General features: G+C 46.1%; 2 protein-coding genes across 2 annotated transcripts in view; one reads left to right on the top strand and one right to left on the bottom strand.

Annotated features, from left to right (window-relative positions):
- The window catches only part of WNT5B (Wnt family member 5B), a 107,955-nt gene that overhangs the window by 51,352 nt on the left and 29,440 nt on the right, over window positions 1-27,163 (top strand). The gene's annotated exons all lie outside the window — the stretch shown is intronic.
- On the bottom strand, window positions 8,550-12,679 carry FBXL14 (F-box and leucine rich repeat protein 14). Its single transcript, XM_044991284.1, has one exon. It carries the CDS (start codon window positions 12,033-12,035, stop codon window positions 10,833-10,835), a length of 1,203 nt encoding a protein of 400 aa, XP_044847219.1. The 5' UTR covers window positions 12,036-12,679; the 3' UTR covers window positions 8,550-10,832.

Below are 27,163 nucleotides of genomic sequence, written 5' to 3' on the forward strand. Positions count from 1 at the left end.
GTTGGATGAGGTGGTGGGGGCACTCAGGGACAGAGAGAAGGGGTAGTTGTATGGGGTAGGGGTTCTGGGGGGCCATTGAGAATGAGAGGAGGGGTTGGGTGGGGCGGCAAGGGGCAGTCAGGGGACAGGGAAGGGGGGGATGGGTCAGGGGTCTCGGAGTGTGTGTGTTAAGGAACATGAGGGGTTGGATGGGGCACGACCCCCCCCCACGGAGGGGGGGGGGAAGGAGGGAACCCGTTGTTAAAATTTTGGAGGGAGGAGGGAACCCGTTGTTAAAAAATTGGCAGCTCATCACTGAGTGTGGCTATGGGGGAACAGGCTGCTCAGGCATCCTCCTGCTAGAAGGGAGCTGCATACGGTCTTTATTGGAGAGAGAAGTGTGGGCGCTACCGACTTTCTGTTAGGGGTTGTCAGTATTTCTTAAGGAAGCTGAGCAGTGTAATAATGTAACCAGTAAATACATTGGCAATCGATTTTTCAGCTGGGCCAGTTCATAGCTAATTGTAGGGTGGATGGTGAGGCTGCTTGCAATATTTTGTTTCCAGGTATAAAAATGTGCCCACTTGGTGCTTAATGCCCTTGTGCAATTACTAAAGCTCCAACAGTAATAAAGCTCAATCTTCTGAATAAGGAGATGGGCTGAATGGTGGGTGGAATAAAGTCCCCATTTCTCAGCTGTGCCCAGGGCCGGCTCCAGAGCCCAGCGGGGCAAGCACCCACCTGGGGCGGCCCTTTCCCGGGGGGGCGGCAGGCTGGGCCGGCAGACCTGCCGCAGTCATGCCTGCGGGAGGTCCACCGGAGCCCCGGGAGCAGCGGACCTGCCGCAGGCATGACTGCGGACGGTTCGCTGGTCCCGCGGCTCGGCTCGACCTCCCGCAGGCATGCCTGCGGCAGCTCAAGTGGAGCCGCCGGACCTGCGAACCGCCTGCAGCTGCGGGAGGTCCAGCCGAGCCGCGCGACCAGCAGACCCTCCGCAGTCATGCCCGCGGGAGGTCCGCTGCTCCCGCGGCTCGGGGGCGCCTCCCGGGCATGACTGCTTGGGGCGGCCAAATTTGTAGAGCCGCCCCTGGCTGTGCCAGTGCACTTACTGTCCCCTGCCACTGGCTGGACCCTGCTCTTTACCCCCCTGCCACCATCCCTGAGTCTGCCTCCGGCTACTAACCCCTTGCCCTCTAATCCTGGCCTTTACCTCCTGTCCTCCTTCCTCACCCAGTTATTTAGTAAATTCTTATTGAGTTTTCCTGTACTCTTGCTTCTGTTGCCATCTTGCCTTGTGACCCCTATCCCTGCCTGTACCATTGCCCATCTTTGCTGTCAGAAGGAACAGGATGGGATGGTTTTGAGGGAAGGAGGCGGTAGTTGGCATTCAATTGTACCATCCTAATAAGGGACTGCCTCTGAACCCAGCACTAGGGCCAGAATTATGGGGAAGGACTGTCTTAGAAATAGCTGCAGTTGTAGTATAGTCACTTCTCTTCCAGACAAAGAGCGTAGGGACCTATTAAGCATAAGCAGAGAGGCTATACAAGCAGGGAAGAACCCTCACCTCTTCTGTACTGGACAACCTACCAAAGAGATTCTGCACCAGCAATTTGTGGTCTAGGGCACAAGACTTTTGGTCCATACTTTTATGGGCCCTGTGCCCATTGTAGTCCAGAGTGCAAGATTGACTGCAGTACCCTTTAAACACACAAGTTTAACACTAGGAGCAAGGGCTGCTGCAATCAGCACTTCAAACCTTGGAGGCATATGGGAGTAAAATTGGGCACCTCCTTGGGCTAATTCACTCCTTCCCCACCCTAATATCAGCTGTTTCAGTAACTGGCAGGGGGTGCTACTGTGAGGGAGGGAAATAAATTGGCATGCAGAATTGACTTAGTTGCTCTCTGGGTGCCAGCCAGGATCTCAGCTGGGAAAGCTGTTAGCTATTCTGTCTCTCACTCTCCCTGCCCCAGATGAAATATTTCAGTGTAATAGTCTCTGATCCAAGTTGTTCTTGGACTGCATCTTCTTTACTTTGCCCCATTCTGTTTTGCTACAGTATTCAGGATAGTTATTAGAGAAATCAGATGAAGTAATTCCCTCTCCTCACTATTTCACAAGATCCATTCTTTTCTCCCATGTAAAAACAAACACAGAGGGATTTATAGCACATTTGTCACTTCAGCCAAATGGCAAAAGGTAACAGAAAGGGCAGCGCTTGTCCAGCGTTTTCTGTTGGGAAGACTATGAAGCAATAACTACATCTTCCAAATTAAAGCACATTCTGGGAGAGGAAAGATGGTTCCCTTGTGATGGGGCAAAAAGTGTCTTAACTGAACAGTTCTTGCACATTTGGCAGGGGAAGTTGCAAAAATGCACATGCTTAGTCTGTCTAAACCAGGGGTGTTTAGAGATGAGTAACTGTCAAGGAAGGAGAGAGTGGGTGGGTTTCTATTGCTGCTTAATGCAAGTCATTTTAGTTTACCCCTCAAGGCAGCTTTAAGTAAATATGGTTTGTTGTATACTTTTGATAAAGCATGTTTCTCTACACTCTTACAAGTTAGGTGGAGACTTTGCAAGCTTCTTCAGGTACCCATGGTGTTGTAAATGTTTAGACACCTTGCACTAAGGCAAAGAGAAACCATCTCAGACAGAAGGGACGGGGTTAAAAAAAGAGGATAGGGAGAAATCATTTAATCTCCAAATCACAGCTGGGATAGCTCTTTCTAGAGAAATTAGAATCATGAAGAGGGAAGGGAATTGACCTACTATAGATCCTTTAGTAGACAGAATGTTTGCTTCTATAGCAGAACAGCTCTGTCCTCGGGCCAGTAACTTGTTTTTTCTGCAGGTAGGAACAACATAAAAAAAAATCTAATCTTTGCTAAGTATTCACAGGAGAAATACAGTAGCCATACACCTCTCGCTACTTCAGTTTAAATCCTCATTTAGATGATAGTGAAAAGAATTTGGTTTTAACTTAGGGCTTGTCTACACTGGCAATTTACAGCGCTGCTACTTTCTCACTCCGGAGTGTGAAAAAACACCCCCCTGAGCGCAAGTTTCAGCACTGTAACGTGCCAGTGTAGACAGCGCTCCCAGCACTGGCAGCTATGCCCCTTGTGGAGGTGGTTTGTTCCCCCCCCCCAAGAGCACTGGGAGAGCATCGCAACCACACAAGCCACGTTAAAGCACTGCCATGGCAGCGCTTTAGTGTTGCCAGTGTAGACTAGCCCTTAGAAACCTGCCATGTGAAAATCTATGCTCCGAGGCTGGACAAGCGTGGATGGAGTGAAAAGCTTAGTGTTCGCTCACTAGTATTAGTCTCGCTCTCAAACTCACTCCAATTTCATTTCCCCTTGAAAAGACAAGTCAGCTCTGGATTGGTTTGAAATCATTACAATGCCACTTAAGGTTGAATTGACATTTAGTTAATGCCTTTGGTAGATTTAATTAAAGAGGGGGGAAAGCACTAGTGTCACTGCCAAATGTGGAAGGAATCTAAGTTCTGGCAGAGAAACCTGAAAAAACTCTCTCTCATTCTTTATTTCATGCAGCTTAGGGCTGGGGAATTCAGCAGGAAGGACTCTATGGCTGGACACGACAAGGAGCATTATGCAATCATGCCAGCGGCATTGGCATAGTGCCCAGTAGATATCCTTAGGGGTCTTCAAATACAGCCTCAGCCATTCATTTCAGTTTATCGATTATCTTTTCTCCACAGATGGCAATATTAAAGAGCTGCTGGCCAAAGAAATGGGGTTTATGGAAGAAGAGAGGGAGAAAACAAAAGAGTCCCCTTTGCTTGAACCAGGCTGTGTTTGTAGTGAGACTTGCAGATTTAACAGAACATACCTTTGAGTTGTTAGTAGCAGCTTGTGTTAACTTCAGTTCTCAATTCCAAAAACTCTTTAGATGACTTGGCACCCACTTTTCACCTTAACCCTTCTCTTTCCATGCATCACCATGTTCAAGAACGAGTTGTAGTACAACTACAGAATAGCTTGCACTGACAGCATTTTTCATCCTAAAATCATAGAGCCATTTATATTAAATCTCAACACCTCTGTGAAGCAATTGTTCTCATTTTATAGATGGGGAGACAAGGGGCCTAATCTGGTACAAGCACCCAAAATAGGGATTGTTGTATTGAGAGGAGAGCATAAAATGGGACCTTAGTCAAGACGACTCCTCTCAATATACATTTGCACACTGACTCAAAATTGTGAAGGGGAAACCATCACCACCTACCCTGGGGACACGAGAATGCAGGTAGTGCCCCCCACCCTCCATGGGGGAGGAATCAGCCAGTAGGGGCACCTGCAGAAGCAGCCAGAGCAGGAACCTTTAGAGAATTTTCCATAGTTTTGACTAGACTTTTTCCGCTCTGTGCTGAGTGGCTGTTTGCTCCACCCTGCCCCTCCCTCAAGGTCTTTCCCTCATCTTCAAGCTGTATCTGCCCATCTTACCCTCTGTCTCTATCACCCTTCCACTTAGCTCATCCCCTCTTAACTAAACACACCCAAAGCCCCCTAGACAAACCCTGGAACTAACATGCCTTATGCTGCCATCACATGGCTGACTCTGCTTGTGTTTTCATCCCTTCCCCCCCCCCATCCTGTGCTTGTCTTGTCGGTTTAGATTGAAAGCTCTTCAAAGCAGGGACAGTACTGCTGTGTTTGTACAGTGCCTAGCATAATGATTCCTCATTCTTAGTTGGGCCTTAGGCAGTGACGTAGCAAACATGATTAATAATAATGACTGAAGTTAACTGGAATTTTTCTGTTGACTTCAATTGTAAAGATTAGGATGACATGAATTGACTTCATAGAATCATAGAAGATTAGGATTGGAAGAGACCTCAGGAGGTCAACTAGTCCAACCCCCTGCTCAAAGCCAGACCAATACCAACTAAATCATCCCAGCCTGGGCTTTGTCAAGCTTGGCCTTAAAAACCTTTAAGGATGGAGATTCCACTACCTGATTAGGTAACCCATTCCAGTGCTTCACTATCCTCCTAGTGAAAAAGTTTTTCCTAATATCCAACCTAGACCTTCCTCCCTCCCTCCCCCCCACCCTGCAACTTGAGACCATTGCTCCTTGTTCTGTCATCTGCCACCACTGAGAGCAGCTGAGCTCCATACTCTTTGGAACCCTCCCTTCAGGTAGTTGAAGGCTGCTGTCAAATCCCCCCTCACTCTTCTCTTCTGCAGACCAAACAAGCCCAGTTCCCTCCGCCTCCCCTCAGAAGTCATGTGCCCCAGCTGCCCTCTGCTGGACTCTTTCCAATTTGTCCACATCCTTTCTGTTGTGAGGGGCCCAAAACTGGATGCAATACTCCAGATGTGGCCTCACCAGTGCCAAATAGAGAGGAACAATCACTTCCCTCGATCTGCTGGCAGTGTGCCTACAAAGGCAGCCCAATATGCCATTAGCCTTCTTGGCAATAAGGGCACACTGTTGACTCATATCCAGCTTCTTGTCCGCTGTAATCTCCAGATCCTTTTCTGCCGAACTGCTGCTTAGTCAGTCGGTCTCCAGCCTGTAGCAGTGTGTGTGATTCTTCTGTCCTAATTGCAGGACTCTGCACTTGTCCTTGTTGAACCTCATCAGATTTCTTTTGGCCCAATCCTCCAATTTGTCCAGGTCACTCTGGACCCTATCCCTACCCTCCAGCGTATCTACCTCTCCCTCCTTAGTGTCATCTGCAAACTTGCTGAGGGTGCAATCCATCCCATCATCCAGGTCATTAATAAAGATGTTGAATAAAAGCGGCCCCAGGACCAATGCCTGAGGCACTTCACTTCATACCGGCTGCCAACTAGACATCGAGCTGTTGATCACTACCCATTGAGGCAGACAATCTAGCCAGCTTTCTATCCACCTTATAGTCCATTCATCCAATCCATACTTTAACTTGCTGGCAATAATACTGTGGGAGACTGTATCAAAAGCTTTGCTAAAGTCAAGATATATCAAGTCCACCGCTTTCCCGATATCCACAGAGCCAGTTATCTCATCATAGAAGGCAATCGGGTTGGTCAGGCATGACTTGCTCTTGGTGAATCCATGTTGACTGTTCCTGATCATCTTCCTCTCCTCCTTCCAGTTCACTTCCAAATAACATTTTTACTATTCTCTACCTCTGCTTCTAAATGAGTCATGTTTGATGGGAACTTTGCACTGACCCTGATCTGAATTCAGAAGTGACTGGAGGGCAAAAATATTAGTTCCTCTGTTACACTGGGGAATGATATATTGAGGAGAGTCATTGGTTAGTCTCCTCTCCCCCTTTACTAGCATCAGTCTCTTTTTTAGAAACCATCTCCTTACAAGTAAATAGACACATTGCTCCAGCTCAGACCATTCCCATTAGTAAGACGTATGTTTAGAACCAAGAGAGCATTGTCATATCTGAGACAGTAGTCCATTTCAAGAGGGAACAATGTCTGCTGTTCCTAATACTACAGGACTCTGGTTGCAGCACAATTTCCTAAAGATTTTGGGTTCTATTTAAATAGTATGTTCGTTCACCTAGCTTGTTTCTGAGATGAAGTGATAAATAACATTTTTGCCTCAGAACCATCCTGTTCCTGACTTTAGGAGGACTTCAGGACCACACAGAAGATGCATGCATGTGCAATTTTGATATCTGCCTTCAAATATTATCCATGTTAACGTGTGATTGATTGGGGAGAACAAATCATCTGTACACTATAGCTTGCTGTCTATATTTTTATCGGAATCTGGTAAGCCTGTGGCCTAGCAAAAGAGAGGTACAATTTACTATCCCTTGCAAGGACCATTGCTAGCTATATCAAATATTAAATATCTACTGGTAACTGGAACCTGGTCTGGAATTCCTATTGTTTACTAGGGTTCACACATGCTCTTTTTGGTCAAGAAATAATTGTAATTTTTTTTTAAAGGGAAGGAAAAAGATCCAGTACCTCTCCAAGGAAAGCAAGATGGATATAGTGTCAGGCTCAATTAGATCCAATTGTGATGGCTTTCCCCAAAGGGAACAATGCATCTTTTGTGATGAACTCCCAACAGAAAGCTTGGTAGTTTTAAAAAAATAATCCTGCAGCTGTCTAGGTGCTGGCCCTTCTCTCTGGGGTGCTGAGGAGAACCCAATGAAACTTTGCCGTCCTAACAGGAAGTGGAATTTTTTTTAAAGTGTGTGCGGGGGTGTGTGTCTGCAGCACGAAAGAAGGAATTATGAATGTTCTAGTTTCAGTCAAAAATACATCAAAATATACAAGCTAGAACAGATTACAACAGGAGACAGCCATAACCTCTTTGCTAGGGCTGTATTGTGGAGAGCTCACCTACCTGGATGTAACTTGAGAGAAGCTGGCTAGGATAGAATAGTTTGGATGAAACAAAGTAGCCTGCTACAGCACTAGAAGTACTTAAAATGCAAATGTACAGGAACTCCAGACCATCCCCCACCACCCCTCCTCTGCATGGAGGAAAGCAGCTTAAATACAGCCAGGCCTGGAGAGGAATGTTAAAAAGAGGGGAAGAATCACCCTCCTCCTTTCCATAGGGACCCTCACATGGCGAGATTCAGTATGCATGACTGAACAAGCAAGCAAGCAAGCAAGGACAGCTCCTCTTTTAACTTTCCTGAACAATGGCTTTGCTCCTTCCATCATTTCACATTCTCTCTAACCCCAACCCTTTTTTTTTTTTTTTTAAAGAAGGGGGGGGGTGAGAGAAAGCCCTGCTGCAGTACTTAGAGGGGAGAAAAGCTTTGTTTCATGCCCTATAAACAGCTTAAGCCCCTATCTCAAACAACAACACAAACCTCACACGGCAGAAGTCTAAAAGGGACCCCATCAGGTTAGAAGTCATGCGTTAAAAAAGAAAGATTTCTATGGTACAAAAGGACATCTTAGATTATTAGAACAATGTTAAAAATTCAATTTTTTCCCGTTTCCTCTTTACTTTTCTCTCAGCGTGTACAATGAAAAAGTGAAACAGCATAGTCAGTTTTCTAGTTATTCACTTCCAAGTTCTCATGCACTAGCAAAAGACAGCAAGTTTGTTATTAATATTGCAGGAAAATGTTTGGGGTCTTTTGGGGTGTGGGGAAAGAGCAGAAAACCAGTTTTCATGGATTTTTAAATGAAACAGGAACATTGCCATGTGTCAAGTTTTTTTAAAACGTTTTTCCCCCTAAAGTGTCAAGTTTGATCTACTATACATCACTTTACCCCATGTCCCTTCATAACAAATTTTATCAGTTGCAGTTTACCCAACTCCAAAATGAACTGGTACCCCAACATTAATCTTTACTTTCACTCAATTTCTCTGACCAAGTCAGCTGTTCTCATACACAATATTGGTCCTTCCAAAAGGAAGCAATGCTCTCTTGTAAACTTCTAATTATGACGTTACTCAACATCCTGCACAGGATTGACCAGACTCCCTGTTTCCTTTTACTAAGACTAAGACAAGAGCACAGGCCAAACTCCTCTATAAGCTACACACCACGCTTCTTGCAACTAGTAGACAAGATACCTACCTTTAAAAAACCAAAGACAACACAGATACAGCTTTTTTTCAAAAACATACTTCATATTTCCTCTTTTATTATATAAATATCAGTTTAACCTTTTACTGTAAGAATATAAAATGTTTTAAGAGGATCTTTGTTATTTTTTATACAAATTCACAAACAGTACAATTAATCCATAGGGGGTCTCTGGGTTTGCTTTAACTCCATGGTCTGGCCTGTTACTGTGGAGGATTTGAGATTTTGAATTTAAAAAAAAAAATCAATAAAGAAAGAAGGCCAACATTTGTTTCTTTAAAAATTAATCAATTATTCTTCCTCTTTAAAATAATAATTAAAAAAATCCAAAGAACCAGCTCCATTTTACTGACAGAACAGAGATAAGACAGATGAATTTCAGTCTCCTCCCCTTCACATCACAGCCTCAGGCCCTGCAGGCCTGTTCTGCTACTCTCCCCACTTACAAACAGGAAGCCTCACACAGTGACCTTTTTTTGTAGGTGAATTGGGAGGGAGAGGGGAATATTTGCATATATATATATATATCTATATATATATATTTAAGAAACTGAACTTGCATTTCACACATTTCAATACCCCAATCCTCAGTATGGATTCTCACATGTTACACATGTTTGTGCTAAGGGAATAAAAATGCAGAAGCACAGTTGGATCCCCAAACCCCAGTGGAGAGGGAGGGAGAGGCACAGTCAAAATGTGAAGGTGGGGCACATTAGGGAAAGCTTTTTTTAAAAAAAAGTTACAAAGCCAAGGGGCATCTTTCCAGTCTAGGCACAAAAATGTTTCAGTCTCAAAATCTCTTTCTTGTAAGAATTCCAGGGCTTTTGAGAAAAAAGTAAAATTAAAACGAGGTAGCCAGACATTATATATATATTTATATATATAGAATATATTCAGCAGAAAAAAACGTACTTAAAAATCCACAACAGCAACTTCAAATGTCTTTAAAAATAAAACCATGGAAGAAAATGAATACTGAAGAAAGAAAAGATGAGAAAAACTAGGATCAGAAACAGGATGTAAGCAAGGGGAGGGTGGTGGTGGTAAGAGGCGGTTTTGTAGTAGTAATTTTTTTGTACGCATTTCAAAATAAAACCATGTCACAGTATCTCAAATGAAAGCAAAAATGAAGCTGGAGTTTCTTCCTTAAGTCCCCTGGGTAGATAGGAGCTTGGTCATCCCCTCTGCCCCATTCACCCCCAAAGGGGAAATGGATGGGTGGCTGGATATGTCTTTATCCCCACTTCCAAGAGAGAAAAGGCAGGGAGGAAGAGAGAAAAAAATGAAAGGGAAGATAAATGGCTACGGTTACTCCATCCCTCCAATGCAGGTAGGACATTTGAAGAGACTGGGATCTGTCGTCTTCTCTATTGGGAATGGGGTAAGGGGAAAATGGTGTCTTCATCCCCAGTACAAGGAGGAGGGAGAAGTATTAGGAGTCTATCTTCATCCCCAATGCAGGGAGATGGGAAAAGAGTGGAGGGTCTAGGTTCTCTCTCCAACTACAGTTCAGGGTGCAAAGGAATCATGTCCCTATACTCAACTCAGGAGGGGAGGAGACCAGTGTAGCTCTCTCTATATCCAATGCACTGGAGTATCCAACCACAGGGCAAAAGGGGGTAGAACTGAAGATGGGGGTGGGATTGGAAATTGATGGACTATGTATAGCTGGGAAAGGCTATTTCTGTCACAATCCCCAGCTGGGATGAGGAAAAAAAGAATTGGAATGGTATGACAAGGGGGTGTCTTTGTACCCAGTGCAGAAGGACTGGGGTCAGTGGATATGGAACATACTGCTAATAAGCTTTTCTTTTTTTTTGGGGGGGGGGGGTCCCATTTCCATTCCCACCCCCATTCAAGAAGGTCCCTATTCCCAAAATTGAGCAGGACTGGAGGTGAATAAGAATAGGGGGACTTTCTTCATCAATCCCTAGTGCATGAGGTGGTAGAATCAGAGTTGGAGTGGGGAGGGGTATCTCCAGCCCCAGTGCATAAAATTGCAGGCCTCTATCCCCAATGCAGAGAAGGATGAGGAAAGGGGTACTGTATTCCCAGTGAAGGGCTGGGGATGGCATGGAAGAAATGGGGGGTCTCTCTCTTCCCTCTCCTGCCCCAGCCAGTGCAGAGGTGGGTAGGTGGCATGGAAAGGATAGGGGTGGGCGCTCTCTATCCCTCCCTCCTTCCAGTGCTGGAGTGGGCAGGTAGCATGGCTCTGTGTGTGCCCCCCCGCTCGCTCTCCTCCATTGCAGCAGTCAGTCAGTGAGTCCCTCCAGAGAGGATGGAGGTTTCCAGATGCCCCCTCCTCTCACCTGACCTTCTCGCTCTCAGTCATTTGCCAAAGTCCCAGGTTGAGCACCTTGAGACAGGGCAGCTGGGTGATGCGCTCCAAGCCCCGCTTAGTGATGCGGGTGCAGCCATAAAGATCAATGCCTGTGAGCTGGCTGAGGTGCTCCGCAATGAGCTCCAGGCCCTTGTCAGTGATACGGACACATTGGCCAATGTTGAGCGTGCGGAGCCCATGCATCTGGCGCACCATACGGTTGATGCCCTCATCGCTGATGTGGCAGGAGCAGAGGGAGAGGGAACGCAGCCCATCCAGGCCCTGTGCAATATAGGCTAGGCTCTGGTCCCCCACCTTGTCACAGAAGGAAACATCAAGGCCTGAAAGGCGCAAGCTGCCCATGGCCAGATGCATGATGCCTGTGTCACTGATATTGTCGCAGGAGCGCAGGTTGAGGCTGCGCAGGCTGCTCATGTGGGACAAGTGGAGCAGCCCCGCATCTGAAATGCCCCCACAGAAGCTGAGGTTGAGCTGGCGGAGGCGTCCCAGCCCTCGGGCCAGATGCTTTAGTGAGAGGTCACTGAGCTTCTGGCAGTCCTGCAGCGTGAGCTGCTCCAGGCCCAGGCAGCCCTCAGCTGCACTGCGGGTCATGCCCGCCAGGTGCCCAATGCCCACATCAGAGAGGTGGCGGCATGAGCGCAGGTTGAGGCTCTTGAGGCGCTGCAAACCCCAGGCGATGAGGAGGAGGCCGGTGTTGGTGATGTTGCTGCAGCCGCCCAGCTCCAGCACCTCGAGGCCCTTGAGGTACTGGGCGATGCGGCCCAGGCTGCTGTCGGTGATCTGCTTGCAGAGGCTCAGGTTAAGCGCCCGCAGCGAGCCGATCTCCGCCACAAAGGCGTGGCCCAGCCCGTTGTCGGTGAGGTTGTAGCAGCCGCTCAGGTTGAGGCTCTCGATCTCCGCCATGCCCTGGATCACGTAGCTCAGGCTGCGCCGCAGCGACAGGATCTGCACCCGCCGGATGCCCCGCGCCGCCAGGCTGGGGAAGAGCGAGGGGTTGGCGCGGCGCAGGTGCAGCTTGGCCTCCACGCCCCGCCACACGGAGCGGTGGTAGGCGGCGTCCCGCCAGGCCGTGCACACCTGCGCCGCCCGGCCCTTGTCCCGCACCTCCAGGTACCCGAAGATCATGGCCAGCAGCTCCGGGAACAGGCACGAGATGTGCGTCTCCATCGCACACCCGGGCCGGGCCGCCGCGCCCGCCGGGTCCTCGCTGCTCGGCTCCTCCGGGCCCGGCCGGCTGCCGCGCCCGCCGGATCCCCGCTGCTCGGCTCCTCCGGGCCCGGCCGGCTGCCGCTTCCGCTGGGTCCCCGCTGCTCGGCTGTGGCTGCTGCCGGCTCCGGGGCCCTCACATCGCCGCCCCGTGTGACAGGCCGGGGGGACGCTGCTCGCGGGAGGGGCCCGGCCCGGCTCTGGGGCTCCGGCCGCCGCCTCTATCCCCGCTCCGGGCGGGCCGCGCTGCGGGCCCCGCGCTGCTGCAGCCGGTGCGGGCGGGCCGCCCCGTGCCGCATTGTGCCGCCTACCCCGGGCGGGGGCTCCCGGAGGCGCCTCTCGGTCCCTGGTGCCGGCTCCGAGCCCCGCCGCCTCCTTTGTCTCCGAGCCCCGCCGCCCGGGGCCGCCCGCTGCCCCGCGCGGGGGGAGAAGGGGCCGCGCCGCCGCTACCGACCCCGCCGCTCTGGGCCCAGGCCCCGCGCTGCCGCCGACGGGATCCGCCTGCTTCGCTGCTCCGCGCTGCGCTCGCCGCTGGGCCCAGGCGCCGCGCTCAGGCCGGGGGGGGGGAGGGGGGAGAGGAGGAGGCGGCGCTGGGCTGGGTCTGGCGACGGCTGAAGCCTTCTCCTCCCCCCCCTCCCCGCACAATGGTACGATCCGGAACACTCCGAGCCGTCACCCTGGAAACAGCGCGGCCCATTCTCTGCGCTCGCGGATTAACCCCTGCCGCGCCGCCGCCGCCGCGCTGCCCCCCCGGGAACTCCCGGCCGGGAACTCCCTTCCCCCACAGCCAGCCTAGGCCTGGCGCCTCTTCCTCTCTCCCGGCGGAACCACCCCCCCGGGCCGCAGCCCGAGCCCCCGCTCCCGTCCGGCCCAGCAGCGCCCCCGGGACCCAGAGCAGGGGCCGGGCCGCGGTCACCGAAAGCGCCATGCGCTGCCCCTGCCCCAGTGCCGGTCCCTGCCCTCCGCAAGTGTCCCGAGAGCCCCCTCCGCCCCTCACGCTGCAGGGCAGCGTGTCACCCCCGCCCCCCCCACCGCTGCCACTCATCGCTACCGGCTGCTGGCAGGTTACGGTCACAGCTTCCACCCCCCACCAGCCAGGAAACACCGTAGCCATATGTCTGGGAAGTTCAGCTCAGCCGTAAGGGCCCCAGCCGCCCTGGCTTTGTCTCGATTTGGGAGAACTAGATAGAGCCCTGGTGTAGGCAGGGCAGCTTGTGTCTTAACAGGCCTGGGGCTCTGGGTTTCAACTCGACCAGCCAGCACGTGCTGCCCCACTGTTCGGGGAGGTGCTAGCTAACATAGCCTTTAAAAAAAAACCCTTTTCCACCCTTGTCTAGGCCTACTTTCCCATGAAGCTCCATAGGAATATGTGAGCTGAGAGCTTTGGTTAATTGTATATCACGGTGACATTAAACCGCCAGGCTGGCTAGTCCATTGGCTCCACACTAGGAAGTGAAACCAGGACTGAAAATTGTTTTCAGCAATGGGGCATGTGAACAAATATTGAAAGTGGTGTAAGTGCTAATGTAGATCAGGCAGAGATCATTAAAAGGCATTTCAAGAAAGAGTGCTTGACACTTAGTTGCCTGGTCTTAACAGCCTTTTGTGCATTAGTAAACAGTTAACATGGGTGCAGCTGCACTTATGTTAAAAACAGCTTAAGTGCTAGTATAGGCCAGATAAAACTTTTCAAAACAATTTCAGAAAACAATATTGCCTATTTCTATTGGAAAAGTACAACAAAATTCCCAGTGGGCCAAGGGGAAGCCTTAGGACTCGTTCTTAACACTGTTTTTGTAACTTTTTAGCACATTTAACTAAAACACTAATAAAACTGATCTGGTTACTGGAGCCTAGATTATACTACAGCTCCTATGAGCCTGGCTGAATTGATAGCACTAGTTTTAATTATTTTGTCAGTGTCTCCAGTGTAGAAAAGGAATTTAAACTGTTCTCAGTACTGATTCTGGGGAGATAATTGCTGAAAACCATTTCACCAATGGTTATTTCACCTAGCATAGACAAGTTGCAGTCATAAATTAAGATTACTATGAGAACCATCACTGATGCATTTCCTGATTTAAGTGTTCACAGCCATAAATTGAATGTTATAGTTTTATATCTGTTTCCCTTGGGACTTTTTGTTTTTAGGTAAAAGGGGAGATTAGCTTTATAATCTCTCTCTTGATTTGTGCAGTTCCAGGCTTGAATATTAAATAGCTGTGAATCTCCACAATGAAATAGCTGTAAAACACCCATACTCCTACTGATATTATAAATTATACATTATTCTGTAGTTCATTGATAGCATATTAACTCTAAATTCATAGGACATTTTGTACTGCACCTGTGCTAAGCCATTTTTTTAAATAATAATTGTAATAATAATAATTCTTTCTGCATGTTTGCTAGGAAACTAGTTCTCAGTGATGAATAGCCACCAGGAAATATATGGGCCCTGATCCTGCATTCTTATCCACTTACGTGATTTCCTATATTAACTTGAGTGGGTTTCTGCATGGCCATACAGAGTCTGTTATTGCAGATCTTACTGCGTGTTTGGGATCTAAACTTGTAAAATTTAACCCAGTTTTGTGGTTATTAGGTGGGGAAAAAAATCTTAGGCCCTCATTCTGCAATATGCTAATCCTGGGGGGACCCTAACGTGAATGTGCAGCCCCGCTGAAGTCAACTGGGCGCCTTGTGGCGATTTCCTGTGTGGCTCCGTCAGCAGGATCAGGTCCTTAGGTTTTATCTATTTTACACAGGAAAGACTATTTTCTACCCTCTCCCTAATAATAAAATATCCTGTGTGAATAGATTTTACTCTAAATAAATAAAATCCACTTTTCTGTTTAGACCAATCTCAGAAAACCTCAGCCAAAAAGAGAGATTTTACATAAAGATGGGAGCAAATGAAAATGGATTGTAATGGAAGTCCTGATACATTAACCATTCCAAGTGCATATCATGGTATATACACCATATGGGCCCAGTCATGCAACCCTTATTTATAACAATTGTTTTATTAAAGTCAGAGAAACAACTTGTATGAGATGTCTGCAGGATTGAGCTCTATGCACATTGGGCAAAAGATGAAAGAAACGGAACATGGGATGGTGACTTTACAGAATGTTGGGATAGTTACCTTACATAAGTGGCAAAGCTACAAGTGAGTTATGCGTCATCCTGAACGAACGTCCATGTAACTTTTATATCTTTATACTATAGTGTATTCCATATAGAAAAAAAACTATCCTATAAATGTTTTTGTGTATTTTAATTACTATTTTTCAATCCCTCTACCTTACAAATTAGAGTGGTAGAAAAAATGGCCATTTAAGGCCTAAAAAATTACTTAAAACAGTATTTCTATCTGGTATTGAGGTGTCATGATTTTAATATAGGCCATCTGTGACTAGCAAAGGCTACAAACAGATGATGCATGTTCTTGGGTAGCCTGAAATCTCTTTCTCCCATGGCATGTAGCAAGAATCTTTAAATCCTGGTTGACCACAGGGTATCAAACCTTTTAAATCTGTCACTGATCTAAAATTAACTAATTCTGGTCCTTGGACTGGTTGTAAAATTTAATCCCTGATCCACCATGTTTTGGTAGGGGGAAAAAGAAAACATTTTTATAGTAGGCTTTTATTTTATCTAAAGGATGACTGTTTGGCACCACTCAGAGTTTTAAAATATCAGCATGCAAGTGGAATGGTCAAAATGCACAATAAATGCAATTTATCACATGGTTTCCTCTGTTTAACCCATAGTTGCAGAAATAAAGACATTCATGCCATGTTTATCCTGACCTCATGTTATACAAATGTTTTTACCACATAGATGGCTAGCACCATCTCCTGATAAACTGCATTTATCAAAAACCTCGTAGGCACTCTGACTGCTGATCTATCCCCTGGAACTATTTTTAACATTCCAAACCCTTGAACAACTCCAAACAGCCACTATCTCTTTTTGAAAGGACTTAACGGATAAATGTTTCATTCCCTCCCCTCTCCCGATCACCCCAAATTACACTGGTATTTGGTGCAGGATGGATAGTTCTTATTGGCAGTTGTACAGGGTGATGTGCATAACTGCACTGTGGCTTCAGCCCTTGTGAGTTATTCATGCTGATAAAACTGCCCTGTCATGTATTCCATATCTTATATCACATGTGTGGTCATGATATCCATGGACTTTTCGGCAGTTCTTTAGCCTGTCCCTATTTGTTTCCCTTGCCTCTTAATTCATAGTACAATATTCTCTCTCTCTCTCCTTCAGGCATGGTTCAAATGAAGCATATATTAAAGATAGTGAATAAAGGTCCGGTCAGAGGTTGTACTCTTAGGGCATCCCTTTGGGGGTGAAGGTGGGTGCCTCTCAACACAGACATCCTTCTCTAGCCTCAGGTGTCTCTGTAGAGCCAGTTTAAGGTGCAGAGTGAGATTCTCTGACCGAAGTCTTGGGGGAGAGGAAAGCAACTCTTTACTAGGCATTAAGCAGTCCAAAAAAAAAGGTAAGGGCAAACCAAATAATGCTGCAGCCCATAAAACAATCTGGAGTCCCCCAGTGGTTCCCCGAAAGATAAGAGTTCAGTAGTGTCCGTGAAGGGAGTCTGGGCCACTCACTCTCTTGTGTCCAGTAGGACCCAGGCTGGGCACCCTGCAAACAAAAGGGAAAACAACGGGAAGAAGGTCTCTCTTTACATCTTCAGAGGGTTCAGGTGGCAGACGCTTTTCAGCAGCTTTGTGGGTAAGCAGCCCCTATTCTGTGGGGCTAGGGAGCTCTGGGTCGGCTTCCCTCTGAGTGCCATCCTGCCCCAGGCTTGGATCCTCCTTTCTAAGGAGACTCCAGATTTGACAGGCCTCATAGGTATGCCAGGTTGGGCTGATTGTGCCCAGAGGAGCTCTTTGACCTCTTATTGATGGGTGGAAATGTGTCCCACTACATATCCCTGTGCTTTCACTCCAAGTGATAGAGCTCCAACCAGGGATATGGAAAAATACATCCTGAATTTAGCCACAGAAATTTTCCAGTTGATACTAGCTCTCCTGCCAGTGGGTGGTGGCTGCTGTGATTCCAAGGGAATGATGGCACCTATTAAACAATTGGCAGCTATTAGAACAATAATGTTCTTCGGACCCCTTTCTTCCTTTTGCTCTCTATCACTCCCATTGAACCATAATCCAGCTCCTAAGGCAATATATTCCTCACCCCACCTAGCTGACCCTAATCAAGCCCCTAAACTAACTTCCTGATAAGCTCCCTTCCCTCTGACCCATCTCCCTATAATGAGGATGTTTCCATCTTCCTTGTTTCTCTTCTAACATTCAGTTTCTCCTTCCCTCTTCCCTTCAGTCACCAAGCCCCAACTACTGAAGGGCAGTCATTCGATTCAGAGGGGCTATCAGCTTTCCCCAAAAGAGCAGAGAAACCTGCAGGAGGCACTCTCTCTCACACACACACACAAATTCTCTCTCTCTCTCTCACACACACACACACGGGTGGCGTGTATAATAGGCCAGACCTTGCCTTCCCTGGCGCTGCCTCCAACCCGCTGCCGGACACTTGGGCCGTGGTGGCTCCAGCCCTTCCCCGAGACCCCCACCACCTTCTCCACTCCACACCCTCTCCCATCCCCGCTTCTCGCTGTGTCCCTCCTCCTAGGGATGGGGGAGTGAGGAGGGATGCGGAGGGCCGGCGGACTGAGCAGACTCAGCTGGGCGCTGGGGCCAGCGGCTCAGGGGGGGAGCAGGGCCTTCAGGGGCAGGAGGAGCTGGTGTTAGGGGGACGGCAGCTTGGCCTGGCCCGACTCTGGCAGGGGGGCTGGCAGCTCAGCCAAGAAGACACTTGGGGTCCGGGGGGGAGAGACGATGGCTCGGCCCGGCACTGGGGGAGGCCAACAGTGCCCAGCCCGGCCAGCCCAGTGCTGGGGGAAAGGCCAGTGGGTCAATTCAGTACCGGGGGGGGGGGGGCAGCAGCAGCAGCTCAGCTCGATGTGGCTGGGGTGGGTGGGCCAGGGCTCCTCCAGTCGCAGAGGCCCCTCAGAGTCAGGGCTGCTTCTTTTCCAGGGGTGGTTTTGAGGCTCCGGGAGGGCCTTGGCCAGGGGGGCGGAGCCGATGGGCTTGCCTCCCCAAAGCAGGGGTTCATGTGCGCACGGACACACACACACACACACACAAACACAGATGTAGGAGTTTAGCTGAGTTTCTGTGATTAGTTGATGTTGACTTTGACTTTTCTATCTCTTGAGATCCCCCCCACCCCCCCAATGGATATTTGTTTTCTAAGTGTGGGACATTTCTGCAAGGCCCAGTGTACTCTGAGGAAATTTCCCTCAATTTTAAATGGCTTGAAAAACCAGATAAGCCAAATTTAAAGCTGGCAGGAATTGTAGCATAGACCACACTCCAGGTGGCCTGAGCTGTCTTTAGCAAACCAATTTCAGAACCTCCTTCAGCGGGTTCCACCTGGAGTCTTGTCTATGCTATGGCTGCAAGTGGTTTTAAAGTTGGTTTAGTTAAACTAGTTTTAAAATGAATTTTGGGGGTAATTTTCCCAAGTAGACCAGGCCACAATGCTTCTGTAGCATTATGACAGTTACAGCCAAAGTTGTTCTAGTCACCAATTCCTGACATGAACTAGCAAAGAGAAGGTGCTGACATTTCATGGCATTGGTATTTTCTGTAGGGTGTATCTTGGAGACCATTTGCTAATCTTCCATTTCATAGGCTAAGTTGACCCAATCCATACTGACAGGGGTGCTGAGAGCCATTAAACCAAACTGTAAACCCAGTATATGATAGAAACCACTTCAAGCCAAGGTGTGGCAGCACCCCCAGTACCCTTAGTTCTTGCACCCAGGAGTACTGAAGAATTTTCCTACAGTTAATAGAGTGGCAGAGGAGCTGCAGCTGGGTAAGGTGTGGGTTCCTTTCCTTTCATCTCTTAAATGTTCAACACAAATGATTCTGTGAAGCACCTCTGTACTGTAATAAATAATTCCATGGCAGAGGTCTCCAGGATTAATAGAGATCTGTGCCCATGAATGCAACCAGGGTAATTATGGACTGCATATACATCAGAGCAGGATCTGTCAGATGGCTGGATTACTTTTGGAATCTGCATTGTGCATCATCCCACTTGATCCTTTTCCTGGCCAGCTATTATAATAAAAATATATAATCAGACAGTGTTTTTTGGGATTAAAACATAATGTTCCTCTTCTCTTGCAGACTTTTGTTCTAATATCAGATCACATTGAAGACTTTGTGAAAGAAAACCTACAGATAGTGTGTTTGTTTGTAAGTGTAATACAGATAATATAGTTATGATACATTAAGGGGCTAAAAATTAATATTCTCTATATTACATTTTCTCAAGTCTGTCCGAATGAAGTAATCCTGATTTGCCATTTATCGACCTGTTTCAGTGTTGATAGAATCTTTCAACATACAGGGCACTATGGATGTACAATAAGGTTTGGGGACAAAATTCAGACCTGATATCTCAGTGTAAACACCAGGTTTAAATTTGGGCCTTTTTCGAAGGCGGTCGGGGACAAGGTTTGTTGTTAATAAGTGACCTTGGAAAAAAAATCCCAATACTTCCAGGAGACACAGGACTGAGAGCCAGGAGTTACATTGCCACCATGTTGATATGTGACTAATGCTGCTATAATACACAGGGATCAAGCCACATATAAATAAAAAGACAGGACAGTGTGATGAACAAAAATATATGATCCAGGAAATTACAATTAAATGCCATGGTACACAGGGGATGCACTGCTTGTCTGCTACTGTGTGACAGGATGGTATAGTGGTTAGAGCAAGGGACTGGGCTCTAGGAGACTTGGGCCATGGGCATACGCAAGTCACTCCACTTCCTGTGTGTTATTTTCTCCATGTGTAAAAGGGGACTTATGAGGCTTAATATGTTAATATTAGAGGGCAAGTACTAAAGTGGAGTATGAAATCCCAAACTGCAACACTGATAATTCATTGTAGTAGATGCCATGAAAGGGTTGTGGCTGTATCTTTCTTTCATTCTTGGTACCAAAAAGGGATAAAGAAGGGGAAAATGGCTGATGCGATAAGTATTAATGGCAATGTCTTGAAGATAGGGGCAGCTCCAGGCCCCAGCACGCCAAGCGCGTGCTTGGGGTGGCATGCCGCGGGGGGCGCTCTGCCGGTCGCCGGGAGGGCGACAGGTGGCTCTGGTGGACCTCCCACAGGCGTGCCTGCGGAGGGTCCGCTGGTCCCACGGCTCCGGTGCCAAAGCTGCGGGACCAGCGGACCCTCTGCAGGCACGCCTGCGGGAGGCCCACCGGAGCCGCCTGCCGCCCTCCCGGCGACTGGCAGAGCGCCCCCCGTGGTATGCCGCCCTGCTTGGGGCAGCAAAATGTCTAGAGCCGCCCCTGCTTGAAGAGTAAACAGAATGCTCATGTAGTAATCAACTTCATGGTTCAGCAAGGAGGATTGAATCCAAGACCTCCATTGCTAAAGCATAAGCTTCTGCTACTTGAGCTAAAAGAGTAGCTCCTGTAGTTGTAACAGATTTCTATCTTCTGTGGACCAGTCACTCGAGGGAACACATTGAACAGACCATTACATGACTATACAATCTGCCCCTTCTGGGATGGGCTGCCACCGCCACCTAGTTCAGAATGTTACAATGAAGGGCAAAACCATCTCTGATGTAACTCCAGTAGATTCAGTCCATGCCAGTGCAAATGCTCAGCCAAGCCCCTGGTCACCAGTATTGGCAAGCCCTCGGAGGAGGGGGTTGTGGCAAAGCAAAGTGTCCTCCACTTCCCCTCTGCCAGAGAACTTGCCTGCAGCCAGAGCAGCCCCAATATTGGGCAGTACCAGCTGGGTTGGGGGCCTGGGTGGTCCAGCTATCAGTAGAACTTAAAGTTGCTCCCCTCTGGCAGAACTCGAGGGAGTGCATGCACTAATACCAATATCCGCCCTCCCCACGTGAATCCTTCCTGGTGCACATGGGACCACGCTGGTACAGGAAGGGGTAATTCACGCATTAGCAAGAGTGAGGCTGGCTCATGGAATTACATTTAACTCTAGGGATTTTAATGTGTGATATTTTCCTGTCCCTGGACTACATGCAGTAGTTAATTTTAACTATTAACTACTCCCTCTCTGGAACAGAGCCATCAGTACATTTCCCAATAGTAAATCACATTCTAAAATTGGCAGTTCACTGGAATTTCATGAAGTTATGTCTCTGCCCAATAAATATTGGCTCCAAACCACGTCTCAGAGGAAAGCTGCAAAATAGGGCAGTACTACTCTGGGAACTTACTGTGAAAATCAGTCACAATTCAAGCCCAGTGTGAAGGAAGAGCAAATACAAACTCCAAGTAAAATATACAAAATGCTGTCTTCAGCTGACCATGGGGTTTATATTAGCATTGGCTAGGGGAAGCGTGGTTTGACACCTTGTTCATAAAAGCAATAGTTAGTCCAGAGGCTCCTGGTGTCAAATCTGCCAGGCTATCAGAAATTCATCACTGCATTTCCTGAGAGGCCCTGCAACAGAGATAAGTGCCATTCAGAAACTGTATTCCCTGATGCTTCCATTCTGTGGTACCTGGAGCAATCTTGGTGCTTGGATTTGAGCCGTAGACTAGCCTGAAACATGCTGCTTATCTTTGTACATCAGAAGTCTTAGACATGCTGTTTGAAGATGTAGGTGTATGCAAAATACTCTTCTGTTTACAGTACATTCATTTTATGTTAGATCATGTTTTTCCATAGGACAAGCCATTTTCGTGTAAAATGAGAGCACAGCTTCCTTCAGTCCCCACCACTCCCAACTCCCAAAATGTGTGTGTGTGAAGGGAAGGGCAGGCTAGAAATAGTTATTTCAGTTCAGTTTCTTTGTCTGCAAAATGACTGATTTGTATGAAAAAGCAGATTTCTTTCCACTCTTTCACCCGTGAGCTCTTCCATTTCTTCCTTGTTAGCAGTGGTGTTCAACCCCTATTGCCAGCACACCCCAGTGTATGTTCATCCTGGTCTTCCTGGAAGCAATGAATCTTCTCTATTACTACTAAGATTATTCCTTAATTCCCTGAAGCAGAAAACACAATCACACTCTTTAGACACACTGAAACTTGTGAAAATATTTGTGGAATGACTATGGGAACGTGAGACTAATAATAATCCTTTGCATGTTTCTAGCACCTTTCAGCTGAGCATTTCAAAACTCTTTACAACCATTAGTGCTTCAAGCCTCACAGTACTCCTGGCTAATCAGCTTAGTATTATCCCCGTTTACCTATGGTGAAAGAGAGGCACAGAGAGTTTAAGGGCCTGATTTTGAGAAGTGTTGAGCACATGCTGGTTGACTTCATATGGAGTTTTGGGTATCCAGCACCTCTGAAAATCAGGCCCAAGTTGTCTCCAGCCAAAAATATAGGCACTTGAAATCACTAGATATTTTTGGACATTTTGGCCTAATGCCCAGATCCTCACAGGTATTGAGGCACCAAACTCCTACTGAAATGAACATGAGCTAGGATCTTAAATACCGTGGAAGGTCTGGGTGTAAGTGACTTTCCAAAAGTCACATACTTAGTCTCTGGCAGGGCAAGGCCTATAGCACAGATCTCCTAGTTCCCCATCCAGTGTTTTAACCACAAGGCGAAGCCCCTGCTCTGTTTCAATGGAGACTAGAGAGCAATGGCATCTTAGCAAGTCAGTTGGCAACCAAACTATTTTACTTAGATTGGGTCACATGTTTCCATCTAATCCCCACACTGAAAATGCCCAGCTTCCTGTTTTCCCCTGGTTTTCCCAGCAAGACATATTGAATATGCAGATGTGCAGGCGCACACACATACACATGCTTTCCTGGAAGCAATTGCTCAGACTTTGTTTTGGATATTTGTTTTACCCTAATTTCTCTAATCCCCAAAGTGATATTATACAGATTTTTTTGTTTAATCTTTTAATGAAACACTCTCTCTCGCTCTCTTTATTTTTAAGACTATGTGGTTTTAGTTACATTTTGTTAAATGTCCAGAGAGCTGACTGCAAGGAGCATCACATAAATGAAAATATATCATGATTATTATGTGCAACATACAAATATATTCTCAATCACATCCCACATATGCTTCCCCTAGAAGATGGTCTCAAACACACATTGCCACAATTCTCAGATATTTCCATGTAATAATAAATAACCATGTTAGCGCTGTGTACTTATACGGTGCTAGTCCCCAAGGATGTAAAAATGTTTACAAAGCTTGGTAAGTGTTATGGGGGAAATGAGGCAGAGAAACTAACCGATTTGTCCAAGGTCAAAGAGCAAGACAATGCCATTAGGAATAGAACCTAGGACGAGTGACTGCCAGTCTCCCCTCTAACCAATAGGTACATTACTTCCCATGTAAGGAATCTCTGAGTACAAACAAAAGGTACCATGCTTGCCAGCTGAACCACACACAGGTAGCATCAGAGAGAGACTAATGGACTTTCCATTCTAAAAAACAGGCTGCAACTTAAGGAAAGAAAAATCTCTACTAGCTCTAGTAATATAAGAGTATATATCCTACATAGGAATTCTTGCATTCTCCAGCATACAATCCAAAGCACAAACTCATCCACTGACACAGGTACAGGCTTGTTCTGGACTACACTGCCACACAAACCACATGCACATACACACACATTATGAAATGCAACTCTCCTGCACAACAGTAAGCATTTCTTCCTGCCCCTGCCAACAAATGACCCCTCCCCCCCTACACTTATCTCCTGCCTCAAACCTACTTTATTTCCATGGGAGAACCATTTATTCCAATGGACGAACATTAATCTTTATTTGGTCAACAAAGCCAGCTTGCATTCCAGATGAATAGTCATTCCACCCACAGAACTTCCCCTGTCCCTTTCCATCCATCATATTTAATATTTCATTAACCAAGAAGAACAGAAGTGTACAAGATAATCATGGAAGAAATCTTCAATATTGTCAATGACCTTTTAGATGACATTATGAAATAACTGCCTTCCAAGATTTGATTATTTTTTTTATTAATCCTTATTTGAGTTGTTACCCACTACATTTTTGTGGGGGTGTTTGCTTTTCCTCTAAGTTAAAGGTCATAAGAAACAGTTTTATTAAGTTGGTGGAAAAAATTATCTCCCACAAGTTAATCCCTTGTGTTTGATAATTTTCTGCTAGACATAATTCTGAATAGGGAATTAATAATAATAATAATAGATTGCATTTATATAATTTATTTCATATAAGGATCTTGAAACATTTTTTACAAACTATTATAACACCACTGTTGAAATAGATATCTCCATTTGACAGATGGAGAAACTGAATCAGAGTCTCTATGAACTAGTGCGTCCCAAAATCCCACAGCATATCAGAAGACGTGCTAGGAATAAAATCTAAGGTCTTGGCTCAAAGGCCCCTGCTCTTACCACTAGATACACAGGGTCAGAGCCTCAGCTGGTGTAAATAAGCATATTCAGTGGAGCTATGATTGTTTACATGAGCTGAAGATCTCACCTTGTATCTCGTAGCTGAGACTGCCAGCGCAACTGTAACTTGAGTGTCACGAACTAGGAAGTCTAATGATATCGTCATTGTACTCCCAACACACACATTTCCATTTCATTGTGAATAAGAATTACTCAATAACACTTTCTGTTCTTCCCCAAGCATGAGTATGACAGGGTGGTGACATCTGAGGTGTGAAAATAACCAAGATTCATTTTGGACCAACAAATAATAGAAACCTAAACAAGGCATCCTCTTCCAACATAATTGGACCTAGTGAAGGAATTGCACATATTTTAGATCAGTACTCATGGGCTGCAAAATGTAGGCAATATAGATCAGATTTTCAAGTGCTCAGCATCCACAGGCTAGGCCAGATTTTCCAAACAGTTCAGTTCTCACTTAGATATCCTTTTAGGCTACATTTTCCAAAGGGTTCTGCACCTGGAAATTCCTGTTACGGCAATTATCGTCTGATTTTAAAAATGTGCAGAGCTGTTTGGAAAATCTGTCCACTTATCTTGGTGCCTAAACAGGAGACTGAGGTCTTTTGAGAGTCTGGCCTCAGTGTGGAATAAAGGGCAGAACTGCATCCTTAAAGTGTCCCTATGGTTAGATGAGCAGTTCTGCCAGAACTTCATCATATCTGCTGAGTTCACTGATGTAAAACAAATTTTCATTCCTCTTAGCCCTGCAGATCCAACACAGCTGAGGGGGGAGTGAGCTGCATTCTATTATGGTTCCTGCAACACCCGCAAAGCTGGCAGTTTACACCTCATGCTGATGGGAGAAATGGAAAGAGGATAGCTAGATGTTGAGCTTCTGAGTGTATTTACAGCTCTGGCAGTTAAAAAAAATCTCTTTTGACTAGAAAACTGGGCAAACTGGATCTGACAGACATTGAGAAGGAAGAAATATGGGGGGAAGTACACTGGCATTTTTAGTAATTTTTTAAATTTAGCTTTGAATTTTCCTTTCCTTTGTGTCTTGAAGAACAGAAGTTTAGAGCGTCAGAGAAAGGTGTACCAGTTGCCACTGCAAAAACCTTACATGTGAAATAGCAGGTACTTGTGTGCAGAGGTGCCTTTTTGTGAGAGTGAATTCAGGTGTCTGTACCCATGCCCATACACCTTAATGTTAGGTCTTCTCTGCATGACAAAAATGTACTGATTTAAATAAATCAGTTTAGAAACCGATTGAATTAAATCAGTGCAACCCAATTGTGTGGACACTCTTATTTCAGTTTAAGGGTTTGTCTAGACATAAATTTGTACCAAAATAACTTTATCAGTTTTAATTCACACTATAAGTCATTTTGGTGCAAATCTATGTATGAACACTCCATGGAGTAAAAGTGTCCTCTTTCAGTTTTGTCAGCTCTAAATAGGATACTTTTGCTCTGAAATAAGAGTGTCCACACATTGACTTGCACATAAATAAGTAATGGGATGAATTAAAATTGATTTGCTTATTTCAGTGCAAGTTTGTGTATAGACCTGTCCTAAGAGTGTCTCTTATTGATTTAGCTTAAGTTGTCTCCTTACCAATGTAAGCTAAATCAATACAAGACAGTTTTAAACTGAATAGATTGTTCACACAAATTGCACTGATTTTAACCACATAGGTTTCTAAACTAATTAGTTAAATTGGTAAAAAAAAATTATGTAGACAAGACCTTATTTGTAGTGCTTTGGTATTTTCTATAAATTCTGTTTATACTAAAATCCTTATTAAATATGTGGTGCAAATAGGGTTTTCTTTGCTTGGGAAATGGCCTGCCTAGTTACAGTAAATGTATTTAACTAGGTAAGATGAGATAACTATAGCTTTAATTCCAATGTATTTTCTTTATTACTTATGGGGTTGAGTGCTTTGTGTCCAAGCAGAAATATTGCCTAATCAATGGGAGGATGATTGGGTGGCCAAAGGATGGAAATGGAAGACAGGAGATCTTGATTTTAGCCACAGTTTAGCAAAACATTTAAGTACATGCTTAACTTTAAGTATATGCTCTAGTGCTTTGCTGAATCAAGGTCATTATTCCTAGCTCTGCCACAGGCTTTCTGTGTGACCTTAGGCAGGTCACGCAACCTTTCTGTGCCTCAGTTTTCTCATCTGTAAGATGAGGATGATAATACTTCACAGAGTGTTGTGGGGATTACCTTCTTATTGCTAGTAAGGTTTTGTGGCTATTATTATTATTAATTATTATTATTATTACAGGGAGTTTATGGAACTATTTCTAAAGATTTTAAAGGACAGAGAGAGAAAAATTACACTGAAATAGAACTGATTTGGGCTTAATATTTTTCATGGTTATTGGTAGCTGTAGTCGTGTCAGGAATTACTGGTAGTTGTTTTAGTAAAAGAAACAAATGGGAGACAACTGATCCCTCTGACTGACACTTACAGATAGTAACTTTCTTTTGAGCTTCTAAATGTTTCTCTAGGCTGTTCGCTCATGGGGAACGTGAAGCCATATAACAACAGCATAACTCTGTACCTTGTGTACTGTACACTCTTTGCTATTTTTCATGGCG

Source organism: Mauremys mutica, chromosome 1 (genome assembly GCF_020497125.1).
Source record: "Mauremys mutica isolate MM-2020 ecotype Southern chromosome 1, ASM2049712v1, whole genome shotgun sequence".
Lineage (NCBI taxonomy): Eukaryota > Metazoa > Chordata > Testudines > Geoemydidae > Mauremys > Mauremys mutica.

What these genes read in the sequence shown, in the direction of transcription:
- FBXL14 (XM_044991284.1), bottom strand. Translation starts at nt 12,035, where the DNA reads ATGGAGACGCACATCTCGTGCCTGTTCCCGGAGCTGCTGGCCATGATC.